At 53.3% G+C, this 23609-nt stretch overlaps 3 protein-coding genes across 4 annotated transcripts in view; all 3 read right to left on the bottom strand.

Annotated features, from left to right (window-relative positions):
- HOXD3 (homeobox D3) overlaps positions 1-18425 on the bottom strand; it is a 29388-nt gene extending 10963 nt beyond the window's left edge. The window contains 1 exon segment of the mRNA XM_035331899.1: positions 18296-18425. The gene's annotated coding sequence lies outside the window, so the exon portion shown is untranslated.
- On the bottom strand, positions 5481-12661 carry HOXD4 (homeobox D4). 2 transcript variants are annotated; one of them, XM_035331903.1, is made up of 3 exons: positions 12183-12661; positions 10849-10875; positions 5481-6089 (listed from the first exon to the last, which is right to left on the bottom strand). In XM_035331903.1, the coding sequence occupies exons 1-3, from the start codon at positions 12238-12240 to the stop codon at positions 5785-5787; spliced, it is 390 nt and encodes a 129-aa protein (XP_035187794.1). In that variant the 5' UTR covers positions 12241-12661; the 3' UTR covers positions 5481-5784. The 2 variants fall into 2 exon arrangements, with proteins under 2 accessions (XP_035187794.1, XP_035187796.1); XM_035331905.1 differs by lacking the exons at positions 10849-10875; positions 12183-12661 and adding an exon at positions 6492-8504.
- A 3389-nt stretch (positions 18426-21814) lies between the features above and the next one.
- HOXD8 (homeobox D8) lies at positions 21815-23608 on the bottom strand (the record flags this gene model as incomplete). Its single annotated transcript, XM_035330876.1, has 2 exons — positions 21815-22657; positions 23248-23608. Coding segments are annotated over 2 exons (657 nt in total), but the record flags the coding sequence as incomplete, so codon positions are not given.
- Position 23609: the final 1 nt, after the last annotated feature.

Below are 23609 nucleotides of genomic sequence, written 5' to 3'. Positions count from 1 at the left end.
CTAAGACTTCTTCAATCGGAGCATATGTTCATAGAGCAATAAAACAGAAAGATTTACAGTCTCCGCCCGCCCCCCAGCAGCCTCGCACCCTTTCAGGAATTACTTATGATGATTTATAACAACAACTCCGGCAATTGTCAAACTGATAAAATAGCCCGGGCTATATGCAGGAATAAATGCTCTTATGAAAGGGCTTCGATTTATGGTCGGGTCCATTTTACTGCGCGTTTTGGTGGAGTTTGGTTTCTTTCCCGGACCAGCAGGATAATATAAAACTTCATTGATAAAAACGTAGGAGTTCTGGTGAAGTAGCAAATCTGTTCCTTAGTCACTACCAAAGCACATAAACATTTGTCATCTTTGAATAATTGAATTAATGTGTTATTGTTTGAATGTATAATTCATAACATAGGAAACTTTGTCTCTGTCCTGCCACCGAAACGGAAGTAATAAAAAGCTACGATCTAGGGTTTTTTAGAAATTACTCCAGCAAGGGATAATAAAGAATATCCTGTTTGCAGAAAGTATTTCCAGCTGACTCTGGGATTTAATAGAGAAACCTCAGGCTCGTAGTCCATATTTCACAGAGTTTGTGGAGAGCGCCTTTCCATAACACCGTGCCCTCCGATTCTCCTCCGCGCGGGCTATCGACTGGGACCCGGCAGGCGGCCGCTGCCGTGCTCCGGGGGCCGGGGGCCGACAGATAGAGCCCGGGCCGGCCGGAGCGGGGCGCGGGAGCGGAGCGGGGCCAGCCTTGGGGCGGCGGCGGAGCGCGGGGCACGGCGCCCCCGGGGCTGGCTCCGCGGGTGCGCAGCCTCCGCGGTAGCCCCGCTGACAGGACGCGGGGCCAGATTTACTACCCCGGCTGAAAAGAAGTCCGGGGCCTTTCCCCGCGGCTCGGAGCGGGCGGCGGATGCCCTGACAGCCGTGCTGTTCCGTGGGGCGCTCCGCGCCTCTCCGCGCCTCCCCGCGCAGGCGGCTGCGGCCAGCGCCGGCGCCGCCCGGGGCCGCGGCAGCCTCCTCCCGGCGCTCCGCGGCGCTCCGCGCTCTGCTTCCCCCCCGTTCCCTGGGAACCAAAGGTCACCGCTTGCGCCCGGTCCGGCTCCCGGCCGCTGCCGAGCTGGAAATCAGGAAGCAGCGTGCCCTATTTGTCACGCGTTTGACAGCTAAGTTCATTAAGGCTTAAATAAGAAGAAATAAAAGTACAAAAAAAAAATGCTTACATACCGGGCGTCTCTTTTTCGGCAGCTAGCAAAGAGCTAGGTGTGCAGAGAGAAGGACTGCACCCTTTGTATATTATATTCTTGGGATCTCTTCAGTTTTCAAGTCTGATAGAGTCCTTTGCTTGGCAGATTAATGACGACTCCGTGTTTCTTAAGGGACGTGCTGAATTAATTATTTCGCAAATCACGTGGTCAGGACTTGTAGAAATCTATTCTTATCATCTTCCTTGCACTTTGAAATTCTGCCTGTTATGACTGTTCCTAGCAAGATTATTTAGGTCTCTAGGCTTGGAAAAAAAAAAAAAAAATCAGGGGAAAGGGCTAACAAACATGGCCGTTGGAGGCTGTGTGGCTCTGCATTGAGAGGTCCCTATTTACTGTACTGTACAGTGAGGGGTGTTTGCTATTGACTCTGCCTTTCCTCTTCATTCTTACCTTAACGACTAGTGGTGATATAATATACAGAACTGTATTGATGTATCGGTAGTAACAGGAGGAGCCATTAAACAGCAGACAGAGAAAGTATAATCACAAAATGTGTCTCAGCATTTAAACTTAGTGAGAGTGTGCTCGTGAATACACAGCCCCCCCTCGCCCCCCCGCTCTCCAGTCATTGAGGGCACTTGCCTTGTTTTGTGCACTACGCTCCTTTCAGCATCTGAACAAGATACTGTATTTTTGGACTCGTGCCTTGACCACGCTCCAAGAGAGGACAAGTCCTCCCTGACAAATACTTCTGACAAAAATAGTGCCATCGACTTCTCCTAGTCAGAGGGACGTATTGTTGTCTGAGGTGCTTATGCAGGGCTGGAAAGAAAATGATGTTTGCCTTAGGTGCATGGGAAAGTTTCGACTCCAAGTTTGTGTTTTCGTATGATGTTTCTATTGCATCAGCTGAAAAAGTGAAACTTGCTGCTCAGAGAAAGCTGCTCGCTGCAAGGTAATTTCATCTTGCCATTTCTTTCTTAATAGGCTCCTTCCCGGACTCACCTAAAAGGCACACATCTGTGTGGGGATCGAGGTGACTTCAGGTGTGGCTCCTTGCTTCCTACCACACATGCATAAATCCGGGAGTCATTCTAGGAGGGCTTGTTAAATGCAAAGCAGTAGCAAATGGATGACAGGCACTTTTAACTGCAGCCTAAATGTAAATATAGACTCCAGCTTGGCCTAGAGTCACACCATTACGGCTGGGGCAATCAGCAAACCTGTTCAAAGGGACATTTGGAAGGATGCTATGCAGAGTCACCCATCTTTTAACATTGTAATGACGGGAGGGCCAAGCATTTCCACAGAAGAGACCCACCTCGTAAGGACTGTTTGTTCAAGGTACAAAACAGAAGCTATTTCTCTACACCTTTTATTATTTCAAACGTATATGGAGGGCTTACATCAAAACTACAGGCGACAAATAGTATAAATAATGCTTTAATCGATGGCAGCAAAACATTGGTAAAGTCTATAAAAAACATCACACTTTGACAGAGATGAGTATTGCTGGACAATGCGATCGTTTAACAAAGGCTTCAACACACAACGTTTCATCATTGAAAAAAAAACAAAAACAAACAGCCCCCCTTCCTGCACAAAATAACTCTGGGGGAGGGCTAAAAAACAATGGAAATGAAAGGTTCGTTTTCCACGGGAGATAACGTCCAGTGGGTGCTCCTGGGCGCTAGTGACCACATTGCTGATCCTTCAGAGCATGGGCAGCTGGAAACTATTTATTTATTTTGGTCCTTTCTGCCTCCAGTTCACATATTCTCCGGGCTTACAACGCAATTACAACTATGTAAACTTACAGTGCCCCAGCCTTGCTCAAAGGGGACTTGCAAAGAGGGTTGTAAGAGCTGTGCCTGCTGAACCCAACACTCGTCCTGGAGATATTAACATTTCAAAAGACAATGAGACAAATTCTGCCCGCAGCTACATCCCTGTTTGACTTCAGTGGGCGGGGGAAGGAAAGCTGGGAGCAGAATTGGGCCCTTTAACTTGGGGAGCGATCTCTGTCGATAAGAAGCACAAAGCCAGGGTTTGCTTATCCGAGGACATTATTTTCAGAATCGTACCACAGAGGCCAAACTTGGCATCTCTCTCCCGAGTAACATGTTTGCCCTGCTCCGAGCCAACTTACTTTAAGTAAGCAGTGGGGGTCCAAGAGGGGGGTATTTTCAAGAAGAGCAGCCAGAGAGGGATTTCCTCCTCCCCCCTCCCCCGCCCCCTTATTTTTTTCTTTCCCTAGATGCACACGAAGAGCAAAGGAAGGGCTTTGGTCAGCTCTGGGGACGAAAGGCTCCTACCGCAGGGACTGAGTGTAACAAAACTTGAAAACTCGTCTAAGGAATTCCCTCCTCAAGCGCCGCTGCTCACTGCTCTCCATGGCAGAGAAAAGGAAGAGCAGTTTGGGTCCAAAAGGTTAAGGGTTTAGAGGTCACTCTTCCCGGCTGAAATACAACTAATCGAATAGAAAATTTGTCCTCTGGGTGAACCTGTTCCTGCAATTTAGCCGAACTTCAGTAAAATACCTTTTCAGCTTCTCAACGTGAAGGCGTCAGAAAAAAGACGTCTTTACTATGTATGAACTCTGTGCTTTTTGTCATAGAAACAATGATGCGAATAATGCAGGAATATCCATCTTTAATATCACGACGTGGAGATATTCAAGTATTGCCATGTGCAAGTCTGAGAACTGGGCTAACCCTAAGAAAGAACAAAGAGTTTTCTCCAGGCTCTAAAACAAAAGACCAAGTCTTACAAGACACTTCGCAGACTTCTAGGGATGAGAAAAGGGCAGAAATTAACCGCTGGCCATAGTTAATCCTGCCAAATACCCTCATTTTGAAAAGCTCGCCTTTTATTTTCGAATTCATTCAAGCCCATTTTTGCCAGTGTTTTCCCGAGTGAGCTCAGAAAGCACCGACTCCTCAGTGAGAAGCACTCAGCCCAGAGATGGACACTTACACACTGCTGTGTCGAGTTCCCTTTACAGAAGTGCAGCTTCAGCTTTTGCCCTGGGTTTCCTTCTTTTCCCTTTTCCCTTTTCCCTTTAATAATGGAATCATCTAGTTAAAATGTCGATGATATGGTCCCTCTCCCAGGCTGCCCTGAGGGTAGAGGAGATAAGGGCTGAGCTTTAAAATCGCCCGAGCGGTGGTGTAGGTGGCTGAGGGAGCTGGTTTGGCTGGGTTTGGTAGTTACAATGCAGGCTCAATGCACTACAGTTTTGGCACGATGCAAGCAGCAGCCGTAGACAAATACCGGGTTATCAGACCAGCTCTGCTCCCATGCAAACAAACCTTCCCTCTCACCCACGGTTTAACTTGCTGAGGTTTCCAATCATTTCACTCATGTGTCGTAGTTTGCTTAAAAACAATCACCGTTCTTGAAAAAAAAAATGCCCCCAACCAAACCAACCAACTAACCAACCAACCAAACAAACAAAAAAAAAAAACAGACCAAAATAATCTCCCTCCCCCCCCCAAAAAAAAAACAAAGACACAACCCACAGCCTGTCCCTCTGTTGGGCAGCAAATAAATTTAAAATCGGACAGAAAGAACGCAATTAGCTTTGAGCTTCGAATGGCTCGGACAATCCCAGCAATCGCATTGATTTTTCACTCCAGGGTTTTCTTTTTAGTTTATTTTTCGTTTTTAAATGGGGTACCGTTGGTTTAAAGGACAGAGCTGAGCTGAGCAGGCTTTGGAAACGGATTTCAAGCCTGTTAGCCCTGGAGGGTACACGGTAAGAGGCACAGACGCTTTTCCTAGTCACAGGAAAGGAAATTCGAAAAATGGGACAAGAAAGTTGTGTACGTTCAAGACAAGTAAACATTATACATGTGTTCATGAGACTGGGAAGGAGAAATCCCGCATTTCAGCTCCCCTTTCCCATTTTTGGTTTGACTCTTTTTCTTTTCTTTTTATCGTCACTCTTCTACGTAACAAATAAATAAATACGTTAACACTACCAGAGCATAAAATAACCCGTTTTCACTTAACTCCTATGCACATCTTCTGAGACGTTATGGAAATGAGCAAGTATTTTCGTTACACCAAGAAAGGTAAAGCAGCACAAAAAGTTCACAAATACTAGTCTTTATGCTCAAATGAAAGACTATGCTATAAATTTCCTGTCCTCAACTTGCCCAAATGCATCATCCCGAAATTGCATGGGATCAAAAGACAATTAAAAGCAAAAATCCCAGAATAAAGCATCAAGCCTTCACTTTCAAATTCAAAACTGAAACACAGGACAGATTCATTTTCAATGATTTATTACTTTTTATGGACAGAAGGTCTCGTTTAATATTTCCCAATTCCCACTGCCTGCATGATGTTTTTTTTTTTCCTTTTTTTTTTTTTTTTTAAAGGTTGTTCTAGCAGAGGCAAATAAAATAAAGTCCAAAGTAGCGTCATTTTGTCTCCTTTGTACAACAGTACCTTAAAGAAAGATGACAGTTTCTCGAGTCCTTAGCTGCTACATGCAGGTTCTGCTTGGATAGTGTCAGTTATGTACAGTACTGGTCAGAATCGAAGGATGAAATGGAAAATTTCACCTCTTCTATAAAGTTGTCAAGTCAGTCTGATGGTCCTTGGGAACAGTCTGTAAATGTGGGTTTGAACCAGAGGAAGAAGACCTGCCCTTAGTGTTGGGCAGTTTGTGGTCTTTTTTCCACTTCATTCTTCTGTTCTGAAACCAGATCTTGATCTGGCGCTCAGAGAGACACAAAGTGTGGGCTATCTCGATACGGCGGCGCCTGGTCAGGTACCTGTTAAAATGAAATTCTTTTTCCAGTTCTAGGACTTGCTGTCTGGTGTAAGCTGTTCGGGAGCGCTTAGGTTCCCCTCCGCTGTAATTGGGGTTCACTGGGAAAAAAATACGGAGAACTTTACAAAGCTAATCTTGACTTTCCGGTTCGACTTTTACAAAACAAAACCTCACGAGCTGTGAGCATGTGGCCGGGCTGGCTCCAGCCCAGGAGCTCACAATGGACGTGCTGCTCTCCCCCGTGCGCAGCGCGGGCGCCACGGCCCCAAGCTAGGTGGGCTGCGAGCCTTTGCCCGGCTCCTGCAGCCGAGTTTTCTCCTGCTCGGCAAAGCCCCACACGGCCACCGGCCTATTTCCTCGGCAATAAAAATTTATGACGAGTGTAATTGGCTACCTCGGCTTCAAACCCTCGTCCACGAGTCTCGCAAGGACTCGAGCAAAGCATCTCTGAGGACAATCGGGAGCGGGGGAGAAGAGCAAAGTAAGAAGAGGATCCTTACCCGAGTTAACATGGACTTTCTTCATCCAGGGATAAACTACTGCTGGCTGCTTAACTGCTGACCCGTTTGGGGCTTTGAGGGCTGGCTGCTGGCCGCAGGCTCGTGAGTTGGACATTGGAGGCGGTGGACAATGCTCTGCTTGACCGGGGAAGTGGCTCGGTGGGCCGGATTGCTCCTGTCCATGACCCCGCGGCTGCACGGCGGAGCCTTGGGCATTGCTACAGCTAAAGGGCTGCTCGCTGTAGTTTGACCGTGGGTAGAGCCCCTGATGCTGGAAATCGGAGCCCTGCGAGGCACTGTAATACTCGGCCCCCTGCTCGGCTAGGTAGCTGTTCTGCAAATATTCCTCGCAAGGAGGAAATTTGGGATCCACATACTTAGAGTTCACCATATACGAACTCATGGCCATTAATTTCTGAAGGTAGAAAATACTAATTTTTCTCGTGTTGTCTTTTTTTCTCCTTCCATAGAGCCCTCCTACTTGCTGTCAACTGAATAAAGTTAGGCGTGCATGTGACCGGCCCGGCCAATGGGGAGGCAGGGAGCTGATCACCGGATTTGTGTGCAGCTCATAATTTCCACGAATTTAACTAAATAATATACGTGTAAGCAAGTGACCCCTCTCCGGCAGGTTTCACCCTCCAAATCAGATACCGGAGTTTTAGGAATATTCATCAAGCGGCCGCCGCCTCCCTGACCCCCAGGTACAGCAGCCTTTTGTCTGGGCTGACTTTCCTAACCTCCGCTGCCCTCTCGTCTGATTTACCAGCCAGAATTTCCACCAGGGTTTGTTACGTGCCTTAAAATAAAATATCGAAAGAAATGCAGAGCGAGGAGCTGCAGGGCGATTAAAAGGGAGGAAACTGATAAGAAAGCAAGAAAAAGAAAAGGCATCAAAGAAGAGGGTAATATGATGTACAATAGATCTGTCCTGTCTTTGTCTTGCAGAGGTCATCCAAAAGTTACCAGAATTTAGTTCTGCTGAATAAAATTAGGCAATCAGTAACTTCTCATTCACTGTGCAAGCCTCGATATATACGTGTGCATACGTGTGCACGCACACAGGCTCGCACACGCTTAGACAAAAATCTGGGCGTGTGTGCATATGAAATCATACAGATAACAAGAAACTGTCCACTTTTAGCCACCAAAGTTCAGTCAATTGAACTGGAGATCGCATTTAATTCGGTTAAAAATATCACAGGTTTAACGAGATAAATTCAGTCTTCATTCATCAGTATCATTCCTGGAGCACAAGGAAATACATTCCAATGAGTCGAGTGCTGCTTTTGCTGCTGTCGTAAATATTTTGGTGAGATCTGGACAGTTGACAGGAAAATTTTGCTAACTCGCTAACGTCTAGCACGTCTAGCTAATATATCAGTATCTTTTTAAAGATTCATTCACTGATTGGTAGACTTTTTTTTTCAGAATTTTTATACATCTTATGAGATTAACTGTTTAACTTCACAGTCTGCCAGGGAGAGTTACGATTGAACGACAAGTGAAATTTTAAGAGACGTTCTGAAATCTGGTAAATAGGAGAGAGGCAGCAAAACTTTTAGAATTTCTCCGTGTTCAACACGCACACGTCTTTTGATTCCATCAGTATCTAAACTTCTAACCATTTGCAGAAAGGTGAAGTTTTTGCATCGACCATATATTCCCCTAGAATCGAATCTGTGACTATATGAATATCACACAAATTCGGTTCTACAGGGTATATATAGACAACGTAATAACATTCTGTTTTCATCTACCATATAGCAGGTCACTGCCATTCTCTTATTCCTTACTGTCTTCTGAGGAATGCAAACTATTCTGTTGGGATTGAGATCTGAAATACGGATTTGCAGGAAGGTGGGATTTCAGGAAAGATTCACGCTTGTTATTATTGAGGAAATAGAGCTTTACGACTCTGCACCAATTTATAGCGACGAATTTCGACTAACAAATTCTCAGAAGGACCTGCTGAGCACTTTAAATGCTTGCCGTTTGCGTCCTTGCTACAGAAAACGGATGCTACCAGTCAAATTGCGCTATTTAGAATAATAACAGTTAAAATCACACAGAAAATAAGTGTTTATCTATTTAGTCTAATACGAATCTGAACAGACTCTCCCTAATTAGAACTTCCCCCCCAAAAAATAGATTTTTTTTAAAAAAAAATCGAAACAGAAGTAAAACAGACGACAACAGAAACAGCGATTGGTGAAAAAGACGAGATAAGAGGCTGGAGGGAGTTGTTCTCGGGAAGCAGAGAATTTCCAAATTTACCTTCGTCCCATTATGCCGGTCTAGCTATTATCCCGCGGCTGCGTGTGAGCCGCAGCCTCGCACCCTCCCAGGTTCTCCCCGCCGTAGCGTTTATGGTGAAGGGCAGGGCGAGAGGTCAGCCGAAATCATTTACAAACATATCACCAAGTTTCATTATTTTTACTTTGTCGACAGCAGCACACAGGAGTACAAAAGTTCATGAATTGTGTCTGACCCAGCTCCTCGCTGCTGTCCTGCGGTCAACCTCTTCTCCTTCGACTATTTCAAACGGGCAACATAAGGACAAATAATGGTGCGGGTGTGATACATCCAGCCGCTGCAGAGGGCACATTTGGGGGTGTTGCGTTTGTCCCAGTGATCTGCACCGGTTTGTTTGCCTGGCTGCTCCCAGCTGCCCGATCTGGGGGGATGCTATTTTTAAACTTCTACATTCTTACGACTGCCGTGGGATCATCTCCACGGCAAGTGCAACTCGAAACGACTTCGTGTCCCTAATTCCTCCCCCCTCGACCCCCCGGATCGTTTCAATCTCCTCCCAGCTATTTTAGCGGCTCTTCCCGGTTTCCCCTCCTTTCCCTGAGGGGAGGGGGTGCCCCCCCCCCCGGGGGGGGGGGGGGAGGGCATCCCCCGCCCTGCCGAGCGGGCCGGGCTGCACCCGCCCCCCAAAGCCAGCTCGCTTTCGGGGCAGCCCCCCCCGGAGCGGACAAGCCCTCCGAGGGCTGCCCGGGGGGCAGCGATGGGGTGGGGAGGCAGCAAGTCCCTGCTCTGCCTAATACCACACATTTTCATATTTGTTAGACGCTGTGACCTGCGTTTCACCTTATTGCACGACTTGCTCAGACAGGTCAAAGCCAAAGAGTTATTGATGAACAAAAGCGTTATATATTCACCTCCTGTTCAACTGCCCATACAAAATGCTTTTGATCTATCAGGCTTTTTGTATGCCTGTTCATAATCAGTATGCTAAATGTAGGTTGGCAGAAAACAAGTAATCCATACATTTAGGGCCGGCCCGGGAATAAAACGCCAAGGGCATCTACGTAGCGCAGGGCTAGCTATGGGAGGAGGAAAGTTACCTACGGAACTAAATTAAAAATGCAGCGCTCGAGGCGATTGTTTATTTCGTATTTAAATGGCTCCAAATCCAATATCGCAACGCAAGGCAAAACGAGAACGAGACGCCCGACCCGAAGTAGTGAAGATTATTTATCGCGAGCAGGGAGAGGAAACGGGGAGAAACGCGACCAAACACGGCTCCGCTCCTGTGCACGCTCCCAGTCAGAGTGCAGTCTGCAGGAGCGGGGAGAGCGACGTGCACGTACTGAATCCCCAGACGCCGCAGCCTTGCTTTTCCTCTCTGAGGGCAGCCTCAGCCCGAAGCCCGAGCCCCTCACGCAGCCAGACCCCCCCCCCGCCCACCCTGCAGCACGCTGCCCGCCCGCGGAGCCGCCGCAAGCGCGGAGGGGAGAGCTCGCCCCGCTCTGCTCCGCTCCTCTCCTCTCCCCTCCTGCCCTGCTCTCCGGCATCGCCACCCCGCGCCCGGACGGTCACCGTCACCGCCACCGCCGGCTTGTGCCCCCCGGCCGCCCTGCGACCGAGGCCGAAGGAGCCGAGGAGAAAGGGGGGCCGGGGGGGGGGGGGGGGAGTGGGCGCTGGGCTCCGGGGCCGGGCTCTGCCTGGGGACCCGCCGGGGAGGCGCTGTGCGGTGCCACCGCGGGGACGGTGGCACTGCTGGTGGCCAAGGGGTGACACCTGTACGGCCCCGAGGCAGCGCCGCCAGCCCCATGTCCCCACGTCCTGTCCCCAGCCGGGGCTGCCCGGGACGCCGTCGCGCATGGCGACTCCCCAAAAGCCTTCCCAAAGCCTTCCCAAAGCCTTCCCCAAAGCCTTCCCCAAAGCCTTTCCCAAAGCCTTTCCCAAAGCCTTCCCCAAAGCCTTCCCACGCTGACGCAGCCCTCTCTGTTCTATTGCTTGCGGCAACGTTCAGCGGGGATACCTCGCGTTTAATTGTTCCGGTCCGAGGGGAAGAAACAGCATTTCCAACCAACTCCAATTCTGCAAGAAATAAGAGGCTACTTACCGTGGGTGTCCTTCCATGTTGCCGAACCTGTTGCAATAAAAACGTTTGTTACTGTTGTATTCCACATACGGGTGATATTGCTCGAGAACAGTTACAGAACACAATTGATAGATGAAGGCAGAGAGGAGCTGGTGGTAAATCCTGCGAGCAGCGGAGTGATGGGGTGGAAGCCCCTTCCGAATGAGGACCACATTGCATTCAGACAGTTTTTATGAATACATGCTTTCCCTGTGCCTGGGGTGTGATCTTTCACTTTTAATATTCATAGTCTGGATTTTATACCACATAATTTCTAAAGGGATGAAAAGTCAGACCTCCCTCTTTCACTGAAGGAAAAAAAAAAAAAAAAAAAAAAAAAAGAATAACAAAGGCCTTTTTTTTTGTTCTGTGGCAATTCAGTCACTTACAAATGAAATATTCAGATCACCTTCGCCAAAACATCACCCAGAAAATGTCACAATATGCAATACAGCATTGTATGAAAGCTAAGAACAAAAAGAACTACAGTTTTATAGGAAGAAATCTCGGACTACTCTGAGATAAGAGTAGCCCTTTAAGATCACACAATTATCCAAACGGTAAACTCGAGACATGCGTCTTTGTTTGCATTATAGGAGGACAAATTTGACTTGAACTTTCCTTCACATCTTTTAAGAAATACATTCAAAGCTCACATTAAGGAAAAACAACATATATTCAGTCTAATGCTCCTGAAAAGCATTGCATATTTAAAAGTAAAACGCCAATATTGTTTTGTGATTTTTTTTTCTCCTCTAAGCGATTTTTCACTTCTTCTATTGCCTTCCTACCATACCTTGGAGAGTTATATTACACACGCAGCAATAGCTTAGGTATCAACAGCTCACTAGATAGAGCTTCCCAAGACAGTTTTTGGGTTTTAATATATTTTTAGTTTTGTGCACTCTGGATAGCACGGCGAGGGCAGTGGAACAATATCGGCCGTTTGGCTCTGAGCATTATCTTACTGTTCTATTCCCTTATTTTTTTTTCTCTCTCTCTTTTTTTCTTTTTCTTTTTTTTTTCCTTTTTTTTTTTTTTTTTTTCTTTTTTGGTCTTTTTTTTTTTTTTTTTTTTTTTCCAGGTTAGTTTCGAATAAGATGCTTCACCACACTCGGAAACCTCAGCCAGGGCGCAGCCAGCTAATGCCAGCACTGCCCCGGCCCCTCGAGCTCTACCTGTCCATTTTCCTAGAGCAAGGCTCGGGCAAGGCTTTCCGGGCGAAGCAGCGTTAGGACCTCGCTCGCTCGCCCAGTTCCCAGAGGCACAAAGACACCGGAGCGACTCGGGCCGAAGGAAGGCTGTAGCGGACTTACTGTGCGCTCTCCCCGGGGCCGGGGGGACCGGGGAGCGGGGGTGCCTGCACGGCCGCATTCCCGCAGACGGCTCCCTGCTAACACTTCCCCGATTACTGCTTCCAGGAACGAAAGCATCTGCACTTGTATGCTCTTAAACTAATTTATGGTGGGAATTATATTTTGGCTTGTCAACTCTCAAGCCATAAAACAAAGTTTATTGGAATCACGTGCTTCTAAATAGCCACTCAGGACCTATCTCCGCGGAACCATAAATAACCTTCAGCTTTAAACTTTTATTCGCTAAATAAAGGTCCGCTGAATCTGCTCTGGAAAGAGGGACTGTCTCAGGGTAGCGGGGATGGGCGGAAGGTCAGCTCCATGGCGTTATGCTGGCCTTTTTAACGAGCATCTTGCAGGGAAAGCTGCCAAGAGGGGACCAAGCGCTCCCAAATAGCTCTTGAGAGAGGAGCGGCCGCGTTTCGCCGTGGGTACCACTTCAAGCCCTTCCCTGCATCCCTTCGCATCTCTTAGGGGACAGGCAGGCACTCCGACGGGACAAAGCGCAGAGTTAGGTCAGGGTGCCGGAGGGTCCCTCTGCCTTCCCCACACCTTTACGACATTTTGGTCAGGAGCCCCTGGAAAAAGATTTTGACTCTTTCACCTCCTTTCGCTTTGCTCGAGGGAGCGGTGCCAAGGGCTGCGGGCTTGCCAGGCACCTGACGGACGTTTGCAAGCGACCAAACTGCTGCAAGCAGTGAGGGCACTGGGCTTTGGGAAGGGAGAAAGTGTGAAGCCTGCCACAATGAGATCTTTGAGGACTGGAAGTTTAAGGAGGGTTATAAAACAATAAAACAGCTCTGGTGTGAAGGGAGCAGGGTGTGAGTTAGCAAATGAGAATTTCAAGGAGCCTGAGCACAGGAAGTCAAATGTCCCTGGCAGTCACACAGCCGCCCCTTGCATAAAGAACCCCGGGCATCAGCTCCCCATCTATCACGGCGGCGACGAGGAAGTCGCAGTGGCCAGGAGCTGCTGGTGCCTCCGAGGAGGGGCTTGTCCCTCCCCAGAGGGCGGGGAGCCCCGTCCGCCCCGTCGGTGACCGCCCGCGGACTGCTGCGGCCAGCAGCACCCACTCCCCAGCCGCGGGGCTCAGCGCCCCAAAGCGCGTCAGTCCCGGCTCCCTGCGGGGCGGTGGCCCTGGCTGGCCCCTGCTGGCCCCACTTGGCCCCTTCTGGCCCCGGTTGGCCCCGGCTGGGTGCTGCCTGTCAGACTCGGAGTCTCGTCCCTCCTGGTCTGCGCTCTCTAGGCCGTTTCCCACCGCCGGGGGAGAGCCCCGGTCATATCCCCGTTAATTTCCCCAAAACGGGCAGCTTTAGCTCCCGTCCCACTCCTTAGGTTGCTGGGGTCACAGCCGATCAATTCTCCTGTTGCCAGAGACCAGGAGGCGTCCCGAGGCTCCCTGCTGCCTCGTTACGGCTCAGGGATGCTCTGCCTGCCGCTGACCCCCTTGCTCTGTGTCCGTGCTTTACCACCCGGCACCCTCCTTCCTCCCCCCCCCCCCGCCTGCACGGCTCTGCCCTGCTCTGCCCGCTGCTGCCGGGCCAGGGGCGATGGGGGCCGGGGGATGCCGGGGAGCTTCGCCCAGGAGCTCTGGGTGGTAGCAAGGGGTTGGGGTGTGAGTTCTTCTGCCCCCCTGGGGGCAGCATCCTGTGTCGCTGATGTGGGGACTGCATCCCGGGCACGCAGGGGATGGAGGAAAAGGCCGGGGTTTGGCCACCGGCTCCGAGACATCGGGGCCTGGGAAACGGGGAGGCAGCGGCGGCCCGGGCCGAGCATGGCCAGGGGCCAAAGCGTCCGGGGGATGTGGGGCTGGGGCTGGGAAAGGGCTGTGGGACAGAGAGGGGCTGATGGGAGAGATATGGGGATCCCTGTGATCTTAGGGGCGACATGAATGCTTCTGCAACTGAATAATGCCAGCCCTGGTATCTCGAAGAGGGAATTACGGGCATTTTCACATTTCCTATTCTAACATGCAGATGTGAAAGTTGACTTTGAAGCTCTGGCCAGTTCATTCTCTAGGCTTTTATGATAGCTCTCATTTTCGGGGCTTATGATCTGGAGGTGGATAAGCTGTGGACTGAAGTAACCCAATAATAATTGGTTTCCCTCTGGTAATTGTTGCGATAAAAGGGTTGGGGAAATTGAATCGCATGGGTAAAGCGCCGTCGCTCCCGATGCTACCTGATAGCCGCCACGACCAGCATCCTACCCCCAGGACCAAATGACAGGCTCCAGCTCTCCCTTTGAAGCCCGACCGAGCGCCCTGAGAGCGTCCGACGCCATTAGCGCTGCCTGCTTTTATCGCACCCCCGACCTTCCTGCAGTCACCCCAACGCCCCTGCCCTCGCCGAGCAGGATGTGGGGATGCAAAGGCCGCTTGCCCTCGGCACCCCGCGGGCAGAGCCGGCGGCAGCAGAGCCCCGGGAGCGGGCAGGGCGGCGGCGGCCGCGCCCCGACATCAAACGGGGGCAGCGGCGGCGGCTCCCCGGGGGCCGCGGGGGAAGAGGGCGCGGAGCGAGGGGCAGGGAGGGGAACCCGGGGGCCGTGGGAGCGGCGGGCTCGGGCAGGCACGGCCGGGGGCCGCCGGGGTCACGTCCGGGCGCGGCGGGGGAAGGCGAGCCCCGGGGGCTGCAGGTGAGGGGCAGGAAGGGGGACCCGCCGTCCCGGCTCGGGGGGCACAGCGGGCATCGAAAAGGCCGAAGGGGGGGGCGGGGATGCGGTGGCAGCCCCATCTCGGCGGCGCTCTGGGGGCCGTGACGGCGGCGGGGCGCTCGCCGTGAGCCCCCTGTCGCTGCCCGTCGCGGGGGGCGCGGAGGGGCCGCAAGGATGCGCGCAGGGCCCGGGACCGGCCGGAGGCCGCGTCGCTGGAGGTAGAGGGGCGACTTCCAAGGGACGGCCCCCAAAGAGCGGCGGTGCCCTCGCCCCTCCGGTGGGCCTCTCCCGTGGGCGTGGGCCGGGGCTGCGGGCCGGGGGTCGGGGCGGGCAGCGGGGGGCGGCGGGGCGGAGGGCACCTCTCCCGGGCAGGGAAGGCAGCCAGGCTTGTCCTACAGCGCCTTCTCCTGGAAGAGGCCGTGGGAGACAAAATGGCTGGTGGCGGCGCCGGGCCCTGCCGCGCCCCCGGCGGCAGCACCGCGCCGAGGCCCGGCGGCCCCGAGGGCGGGCACCGCGGGCAGGTGACCCCGGACCGCGCCGTCGGGGCCGGGGCTTCCCTAACGCGTGCCACGCGAGCCCACCCCACGGCCGGGCCTCGACAGCGGGGGCTTCCGCGGAGCGTGGCGCAGCCCCGAGCAGCCCGAGAGCCTCCGGCTGGCCCCGTCCCGCTGCGGCCGCGCCGGGCTCCGCGAGGGACCGCGGAGGCGCCACGCGTCGGAGCCGCCCCCTCGGGGCGCACCTGGCGGCGCTCGGCGGGGCGGCCGGGACGGAGCCGGCCGTCCCCACGGCCCCCACGGCCTCGCAGTGTGCTCTCGAGGGGATGCCGGAGGGGCACGGGTGTGGGAGATCCCACCGTGCCCCCCTCCCCGGCTGCCCCCTCCCCCAGGCGCATCCACGGAGGTTCCGAGGTGTGAGCAGCTCCCGCGGCACTGAATGCGCTTTTATTGCCTCTTGTCTATGGCAGCGACCCTTCCTCCGCGCCCAGCCCGGCCCCAAAGCCTCGCTGCAAGGTTTATTGTGCCTCATCTTTCCCTTTCACTTCCTGTTTTTTCCCCTCGCACTACAGCAGCATTGAGTGCCGCACTGCAGTAGAGCCGTAAATACCTTTAACAGCTGCCTGCCAACCACGGGGTGAAATACTGTCTTTGTTCCGATTTTTTTTTTCTGCCCCCAGCGCTCATAAAACACCCCGTGAGAAATATATTTGTTTGGGAAAAGAGAAACATTATTGGGACATAAACGAATCGGTGGGATTAGCGGTTCTTACGAGCACAAAACCAACGTGTATTTCTTTTCTCGGTCTTACTGGGTTTCTCGGGTCCACAGGTCGCACCGCTTCCCCCCTTGCAGCATCCCCCTGCCAGACTCGGGGAGCCGAGGCTGCCCTTCTCCTTCAGGCAACTTTCCGCGGCTAAGCGGGACTCCAGCCTGACTTCCGAAATGGCAGTCGGCGCCAGCAATACCTGGGTATTGCCAGGGAGCGCGAGCTGCAATTTCCTGGTTGTTATTTTTTGTTGTTGTTCTTTTACAGCCCCTACGTCAGTAAAGTATAGGTTAGGAATCGTCTGTTTCCTTTCCAAAAAAAAAAAAAAAAAAAAAAAAAAAAAAAAAAAAGGAGAGAGATGAGTAATAAATTCTGTTAACCACGGTGGAAAAATGAAGCAGGTGTGAGAAGTCTGAATGCGAAAACTGTATTCCACAATTTTCAGCGCACATGCACATATACAGACATACAGGCTCTCTATAGGTATTTATATAAATATAAATAACAATGCGATCCTCATATATGCCGTATATATATAAATATGTGCATAAAGGCGTTGTTAGGAATAGACACACGTAGACATATTTAAGAGTATATACATACGTATGTGTGTTTTTATGTTAATGAAAGGAATGAAAGGAAAAAAAAAAGAAAAAAAGAAAAAAGAAAAAGAAAAAAAAAAAAGAGAAAAAGAAAAGAGAGAAAAGGACAGAAGTAGGAGTTTAGGAGGGGAGAAACGAAGTCGAACACCCACATAAACTAGTGGGATCATAAATGCATGTGTGTATCCGTATGTGTCAACATGTGAACACACACACGCACATCAGAATTCGTTAGAACACCCTGCTTTTGTTTCCTTGTTTTCCCGCAGGCTACGAATAATTTGAAAAGCGCTGAAGGACAAGATTTTTCGAAAATTTTGGAGAGATTTATTATCAAGCAGCTGTAATTACTGTGTCACCTAGGAGGTATTCAGAGGCTGATACCTAACGCAAGTACATACTTTCCAAGTTACTCTCGAAGACTGGTGCTGTGTTGCAAACGATTCCTCCCAAATAATCCTCAAACCCTGCAGCAGCGCGGGGCAGTCAGCTAGCGCGGACAGCGAGAGCAGGAGGGAAAGGCACCGCATTGCTTAGCCTGGCTCTGGCTCTGCTTTTGCAAGCCGAATAGGTGCTCGGGGGTGGATTAAAGAATTTCCCCCGTGGCTTCAAAATATGTATGAGGGACAAGCTCCACGCCTTTCCACCCTCCTCGAGTATGATTTAATCAAGGCATTTTGCTTTACCGTTAAATAAATAGCTGCCTTTGAGGTAAATGGCGATTTGGTAAATTCCTCCAGTGCAATGGCATGGTGCGTTTCCGTCATCGACCAACGCTGTGAGCGCTAAATACAAGGCAGCGGATATTCTACGGCGGATTAACATTTCAAAAGAGGAGATATACAATATAATGTTAAAAAAAAATAAAGAATATAGAGGCACGTTCAAAATAATATAATTCAGAGTGTGTTCCACAGAGGTGTACCCACGTACAGGCACACACACAGACAGCGGGTGCACACACACGGATAGGCAAGGCGGTGCGGAACCCGCACGCGGCTGCAGGCAAGGCGGACAAATCCCATCTCTTGTGCGCACCCAGGCACAAGCCCCGCGGTTTCTCGCACTCGTCCCGCTGCAGCCGCCCGGGGCTGGCGGTGGGGAAGCTGCGGCCGAGGGCAGCAGCGCCGTGCTCCCGGCGGGTCGGCAGGAAGCACCTGTTCCGCTGCCCGCTTACGCCAGCGCCCTTCCTCAAAGGGCAGCCCCGGCGCGCAAATAGGGCGCAGGGCTCCAGCCCGGCAGGGAAAGCACGGACAGAGCCGAGGGGCCTCCCGCTGGAGGACTCACCCTGCAGCCAGCCCTGCGCTGCCGCTCCGCGCCCCACCGCGCACCTCCCGGCCGGGACTGCTTGGGATAGCAGCAGCAGTAACGGCGCTAGCTGCCACCCCGCTAATGAGAGTAGCGACAGTAATAAGGGCTCCGAGGGACAGGTGACGGCGCAAGGCCGGGGGCAGGGCTCGGCGCCGTGCCCCGCTTACCCCGCCGTGCGGGGCCGTGCGGGGCCGTGCGCGGGCGCGGAGAGGCGGAGGCCAGCCCGCGGGGAGCCGAGTGCTTACCAGTTCGCGGCTCTGCCCGCCTGCAGAGGAGCCCGGAAGGGTCGCTGTAATCCATTTTGCGCCCGCGTAGCAATCCGAGAGGCGGTGGCGGCGGCGGCGGGGGCACGGAGCGGCGGGCAAAGCGGGGCTCTGCCGAGGAGGCGTCGCGGGGCCGGAGAGGTGTCGGGGGAGCGGCGGCGGGGCCGGCCGCGGGATGCGGGGAGCGGTGCACAAACATCACGGCGACTGCCGTACACCTCGGCGTAGACAAAGGTTAGGAAAAGAGGGGCTGAGGCTCTCTGAAGGCAGAATGCAGGGGGAAATTCGCCAGGGAAATCAGGAAAAGGCCATGAAAGCGCTCGCTGCCTGCACATGACCAGCCGCAGCCAATGACGAGCCCAAATAGGTCATAAAAAGGTCTATTACCAAGTTGTAAATTTTCTTCAAACAAAAAGGAATTTACTGCAATTCCTTGCGGATTTTGCACATACTGCTTCCTAGCGCCATGTTTCTTTCGCCTGCGCGCTGCACTTCTTTTTTTTTTTTTTTTTTTTCCCCTCCTCGGTCCCGCCTGCCCGCGGCCTGCGCGCCCCCGGAGGGGTGGCGGGGCCCCGCGGGCGCGGGCAGGGCCGCGGAGCTCCGCGGAGCAGTGGGGACGAGGCTCGCCCTCCGCGCAGCAGCCGCCAATCCGCGGATCCCCGGGGGATTGGGGGTTAAGGGGGGGGCTCTTAACTGCCTCTCCGGTGGGCCCGCTTCTTGCCCCGACGAAAGGGGGCCGCAGCCCGTCTTCCGCCCCCCCCGCGGAGCCGGGTTCCAAAAGAAAACGTGTTTCCTTTAGCGCCCACTACTGAAGCCGAAGTCGCCGCCGACCTAGAGCTAGCCTGAGCCGAGCTGAAGCCGTGTCCCCACCGCGAGGTTTGGGGGTCCCCCAGGTTGCGCCGGGCGTTGTCATGGAGCGGGGACTCCCCGCATCCTCCCCGTACGGGGCTGCCTCCGCCGCAAAACCTCCACGGGGCCGCTCGTACCAGGGGGAACATCCGAGCGGGAAAAATGTAATTCGCAGAAAACACCCCGAAAAGGCTAAAACATTGCCCCGTGCCCACAGGGAGTGCTCGGCTCAGGGAAAGAAAATTTTGCTTGTTTCTCGCTCGTTTTTGTTTCAGAGAACAGCAAGAGCCCTCCGTCGGTGCCCTCCGTGTTGGTCGTACCGCCTGGAAAATAAAGCTAGCCAAAATAAACGACTTAGGGTCTTTCTAACACTCTGCTTCAGTGAATTAGACACTGGTCAAAATCATAGCCGTGCCACGCATCGCTTGGCCGAGGCACCGGCATTTTTCCGGGGGCTTTGCAGCACCCACGGCCGCGCAAAGCTGCCCCTCGAGGGAAGGGACAAATCCTGCCCACACCCAGGGCGCCGGGACACCGCGCTGCGGCTCTCACGGGCGGCCCCTCTCCGCCGCGACCCTCACGTCTGCGGCGTTTCCCTCCCCAAAGCCCGCTGCTTGCTCCGCAGCTCGACGGCCCCTCTTTCACGGAGGGGTTGCCGGCCGCCAAGGCCGGCTCCTGCCTCTCGTCTCTTCTTCTCAGCGGGACTCCGAGTAAAAACGAGGGAGATATTCGGCTGCCAGGCTACGGGCGGGAAATACCTTTATAAGTACATAAAAAGTCTCTCTCTTTTTTTTTTTTTTTTTTTGGCAAAAAAGATAGGGACAGTCCCATTACCACTAGGCCCTTACAAACCAGTGTTAGTTTGTGGCTGCGTGGCTGCGTTCCCAGTCGGCCCTGGGAAAGCAACGCTAACGGAAACTTCGTCAGGAATATTTTAATTTCGTTCTCTTTGTCTGGAAATTAAAACCAACCACGGCAGCAGCTCTTTCCCGAGCAAGCGCTAGCCCGGGACATAGAGGGGGGGACGCGGAGGGCTCCGTTCCGCCTCTCCCCGAGCCTCCACCACCACGGCGGCGGACAGAGGCTGGGAGGCCCCGGGAGGCGACGTGCCGGTGCGGGAGTTATTCCGAAAGGGCAGCCTGCTGCAGTGCCAGGCGGCTGAGTTTCCTTACAGCCAGACCCACATCCTTCCCGGACACTAGGGGTACCGGCGCACTTATGCAAATTCATGCAGCAAAATGTTTACTTCACGGCTTTGCCGCAGTTTCCTCGCGTTTACAAGCTTTAACCAATTACGCGATTAAAATAAAACCAGAACAATAACTCCGCTTGCTTCTGCCTCCCTCTAGAGCTGGCGCTTCGCAGGAATTGAAGCGTGCCTTGCTGGGCAGCGGAGAGCGGGGAGGCGAAGGGGAACGAAATGAACCAACCCCTCTGTATAAACCCAAACCCGGGCCAGGTAGCCCAGGCCATTTTGGTGGTGTGACGACCCTGCAGGGGCGGGGAGGCTGCCGGTGTCCCGAGGGGAGCGGCCGGTGGGCGAAGGGCTGGGGAGGACGAGCTCCGAGCAAGGCCCCGGCTTCGTGCCTGCTCGGACGGGGGGCAGCGCTCTTGCTTCTCGGGCAGATAGCCCGAGTTTGTCGCATGTCGCACCGCGTTCCTGCGCTTCCCTCCAGGCAGCCATCGCTCTCTGGAGCCACGAGGCGCCGGGGAAAAAGCGAAGTCGAAATCTTGGTGGGGTTCGTACCCTCCGCCCGCTGTTCCCCAAAGGCTGCTCCCAGCCGCCCCGTCAGCGCGATGTGCCCGACCCTGCCGCGAGCAAGAGGGAGGGGAGGGAAGAAAGGGGGTGATAAATGAAAGCGCTTTGCTGCTCAGAGCGGATTTCTCCTCCCGTGGCTGCGGAAACCGCTCCGGCGCGGCGGCAGGGTCTGCCCCTGGGATCGGCTTCCTTGCACACGCGTGAGGCAGCAGCAAAATGCACTCACCCGGGGCCGAAACGTCGGGGAAATGCCCTTTACTGTATTTACGCCCGCTTTGGGACCGCAAACCACTCCAGCTCCCGAGAAACCCCCACGCAAGGCCACAAACCCTTTGCTCTTCCCTGCTCGCCCGCCCCCCGTGGGGGAGGCTGGGCCCGGCTTGGCCTCGCCGAGCCGGGAGCCCCCCACGGGTGGAGGCCGCGGCGGAGCCCCTCGAAGCCGGCTGGGCCCCGGGGGGGTCCCGCTGCCGCCGCCCCCACTCGGTCTGGCAGCGTGCACGGCGCCGCGGGGGTGAGGGCTGCGCTGCTCGACATGAAAGCAAGGCCCAGGCGCGCACGTCGGGGGGCTGCCAGGGCCGACACGCAGCGTGGGGTCACCCACTGGAGGAGCACGGGTCGTGGTCCTCGTGTCCGACAGACCCGGCGCACCCGCGTCCCCGACACGCCGGTGGCAAAGGGGGGTGCGCAGGGACCCCGCCCGGGGCTGGGGGCCAAGGCAGGGCTTGGACTGGAAGGGCCCATTTCCATCACCTCCCAAATTTCCAGTGTGAGAAGAAAGGCAGGGCAAAGGCGGATGGGGTTATCCCAGAGGCTCCGGCGCTTGTTGGAGGAGTGGATTACAGAAATGATGTCAGGAAGCCGGTCGATTTTATATTTGAATAAATTTGGTTTATTTTAATCAAATATCAATAGTAGAAGATTTATATATTTCTAAGATCTTTTATTCAAATTTATTAAATTTATTTAATTTACTCAACATTAGATAAGAACAAGAATTAAAATAGTACGAGTGCACTTGTCTTGATTAATAAAGCATTGTTAAATGTCTCGCTTATTGGTATTTATCATCGGAAGTTTATGTCGATTCCCGCAATCACCGACTTTTAATATTGCAAAAAAATAATATAAATTTATATATATATATCATTAGAAATGTATTGCTACAAACTCTGTATCAAATTTCCAAAAAAAAAAAAAAAAAAAAAAAAAAAAAAAGGACCAGATGAAATGTTAAATCTAGAGATTGTTCCGGGAACGGTTAAGACCAAGACGCAACAAAACCGCAAGCACCGAAGCACGCGAAGCAGGGGGACGTCAGGCGGAGGAACGGGGTCACTCGTCCCCCGCAGGACCACGTCCAAGGGGACACGGGGCCGAGATGTCTCGGGCTGTGGCGCTCGTTATTTCGATAGTCTTTCTCCAAGGCTTTTAGGGCAAAATTTAATTCGTCTGGCCTTCTGCTCTGTCTTCTTCCAGATCATGTGCTTCCTTTTTGGCCTCCCCTTCCTTTCCCTCCTGTCTGGAAGCGGGGAATTTGTCCTTGTTGTTCTCCTTTTTCCATTTCATCCTTCTGTTCTGAAACCAGATCTTTACCTGCCTCTCGGTGAGTCCTAGTGCGTGGGACACCTCGATCCTTCTCTTCCTGGTCAGATAGGGGTTAAAAAGGAACTCCTTTTCCAGCTCTAGAGTCTGGAATCGGCTGTATGTTTGTCTTCCTCTCCTCCTACCCGGCGCTGCTGTTTAAAACAAAAACACAGGATTTGGGGGGTTGGTGCTGTCGTTCAAAGCACGGCGTTCAGCAGCCAGAGCTCGGGCCCTTCCACAAATCCCTCGAGAGAAGCGGCACGGAGACGCGGGGCGAAAGCAGACCGCGGAGGACCCGGAGGAGCCCAGAGCCATACACACGGGCGCAGGAAAAAAAATATATATATACAAAAATAGACCCCCGAAGCCCAGCCACGCAGATGCATCAGGCGCCTCCGGAGGTGGCGAGGCCGAGTTTAGGGGGCACCTTTTTGCTATCTGGCAGCTGCCCCCCGCCCTCAAGCCTCCTGCCTTGCCGTGCGTGTCAGCTGCGCCCGAGTGCCTGGGAGGCGAGTTTTGCGGGCTGCTCTCGGGTGGCAGCCGCCTTCCCGGAGGCTCCTGTTTGCTCCCTGTCTCATTTTATTATCACGAGCCGTCGCGGTTACAGGAGTCGCGGAGAGAGAGGCAGGGAGAGAGGGAGGCAGAGGCAGCGAGCGGGAGGCAGGGGGAAAGAAGCGGGAGGAGGAAAAGAAAAGTTTCGAACTCAGACGTGAGATGGAAGCAAATTTTGACTGCGTCCAACCTTGTGGTCTCATCCAGGGAAACATTTGAGCAGGAGACGAGCTCTGATTTAAGTGGTCTGGTTCCTCGCCAATATTAGCACTGGACGATTTACAGTCAGGATATTGTACCAGCTCGGCCTCTTGCTGTGTCGTAAAAATCTGCTGTCTCTGTAAGTTATCGTATCCGTAAAATTTAGCGGGCTCCCCGTGACAGGTAACCCCGCTGCAGGGGGCAGGAGGCGGAGGCGCGGCAGGGGGAGGAGGAGGCGGCTGGTAGGCGGCCGTGGGGCTCCCCCCGGCCGGCTGGTAAAAGTCCGCGGCCGCTCCGCCGCCGCCCCCCGCCCCGCCGGCCGCGGGCTGCGGGAAGCCGGCGGCGGCCCCG

The sequence above is a fragment of the Oxyura jamaicensis genome, chromosome 7, assembly GCF_011077185.1.
Source record: "Oxyura jamaicensis isolate SHBP4307 breed ruddy duck chromosome 7, BPBGC_Ojam_1.0, whole genome shotgun sequence".
Lineage (NCBI taxonomy): Eukaryota > Metazoa > Chordata > Aves > Anseriformes > Anatidae > Oxyura > Oxyura jamaicensis.
The sequence above is the reverse complement of the archived record's forward strand: the minus strand, read 5'-3'. Positions and strand labels throughout refer to the sequence as shown.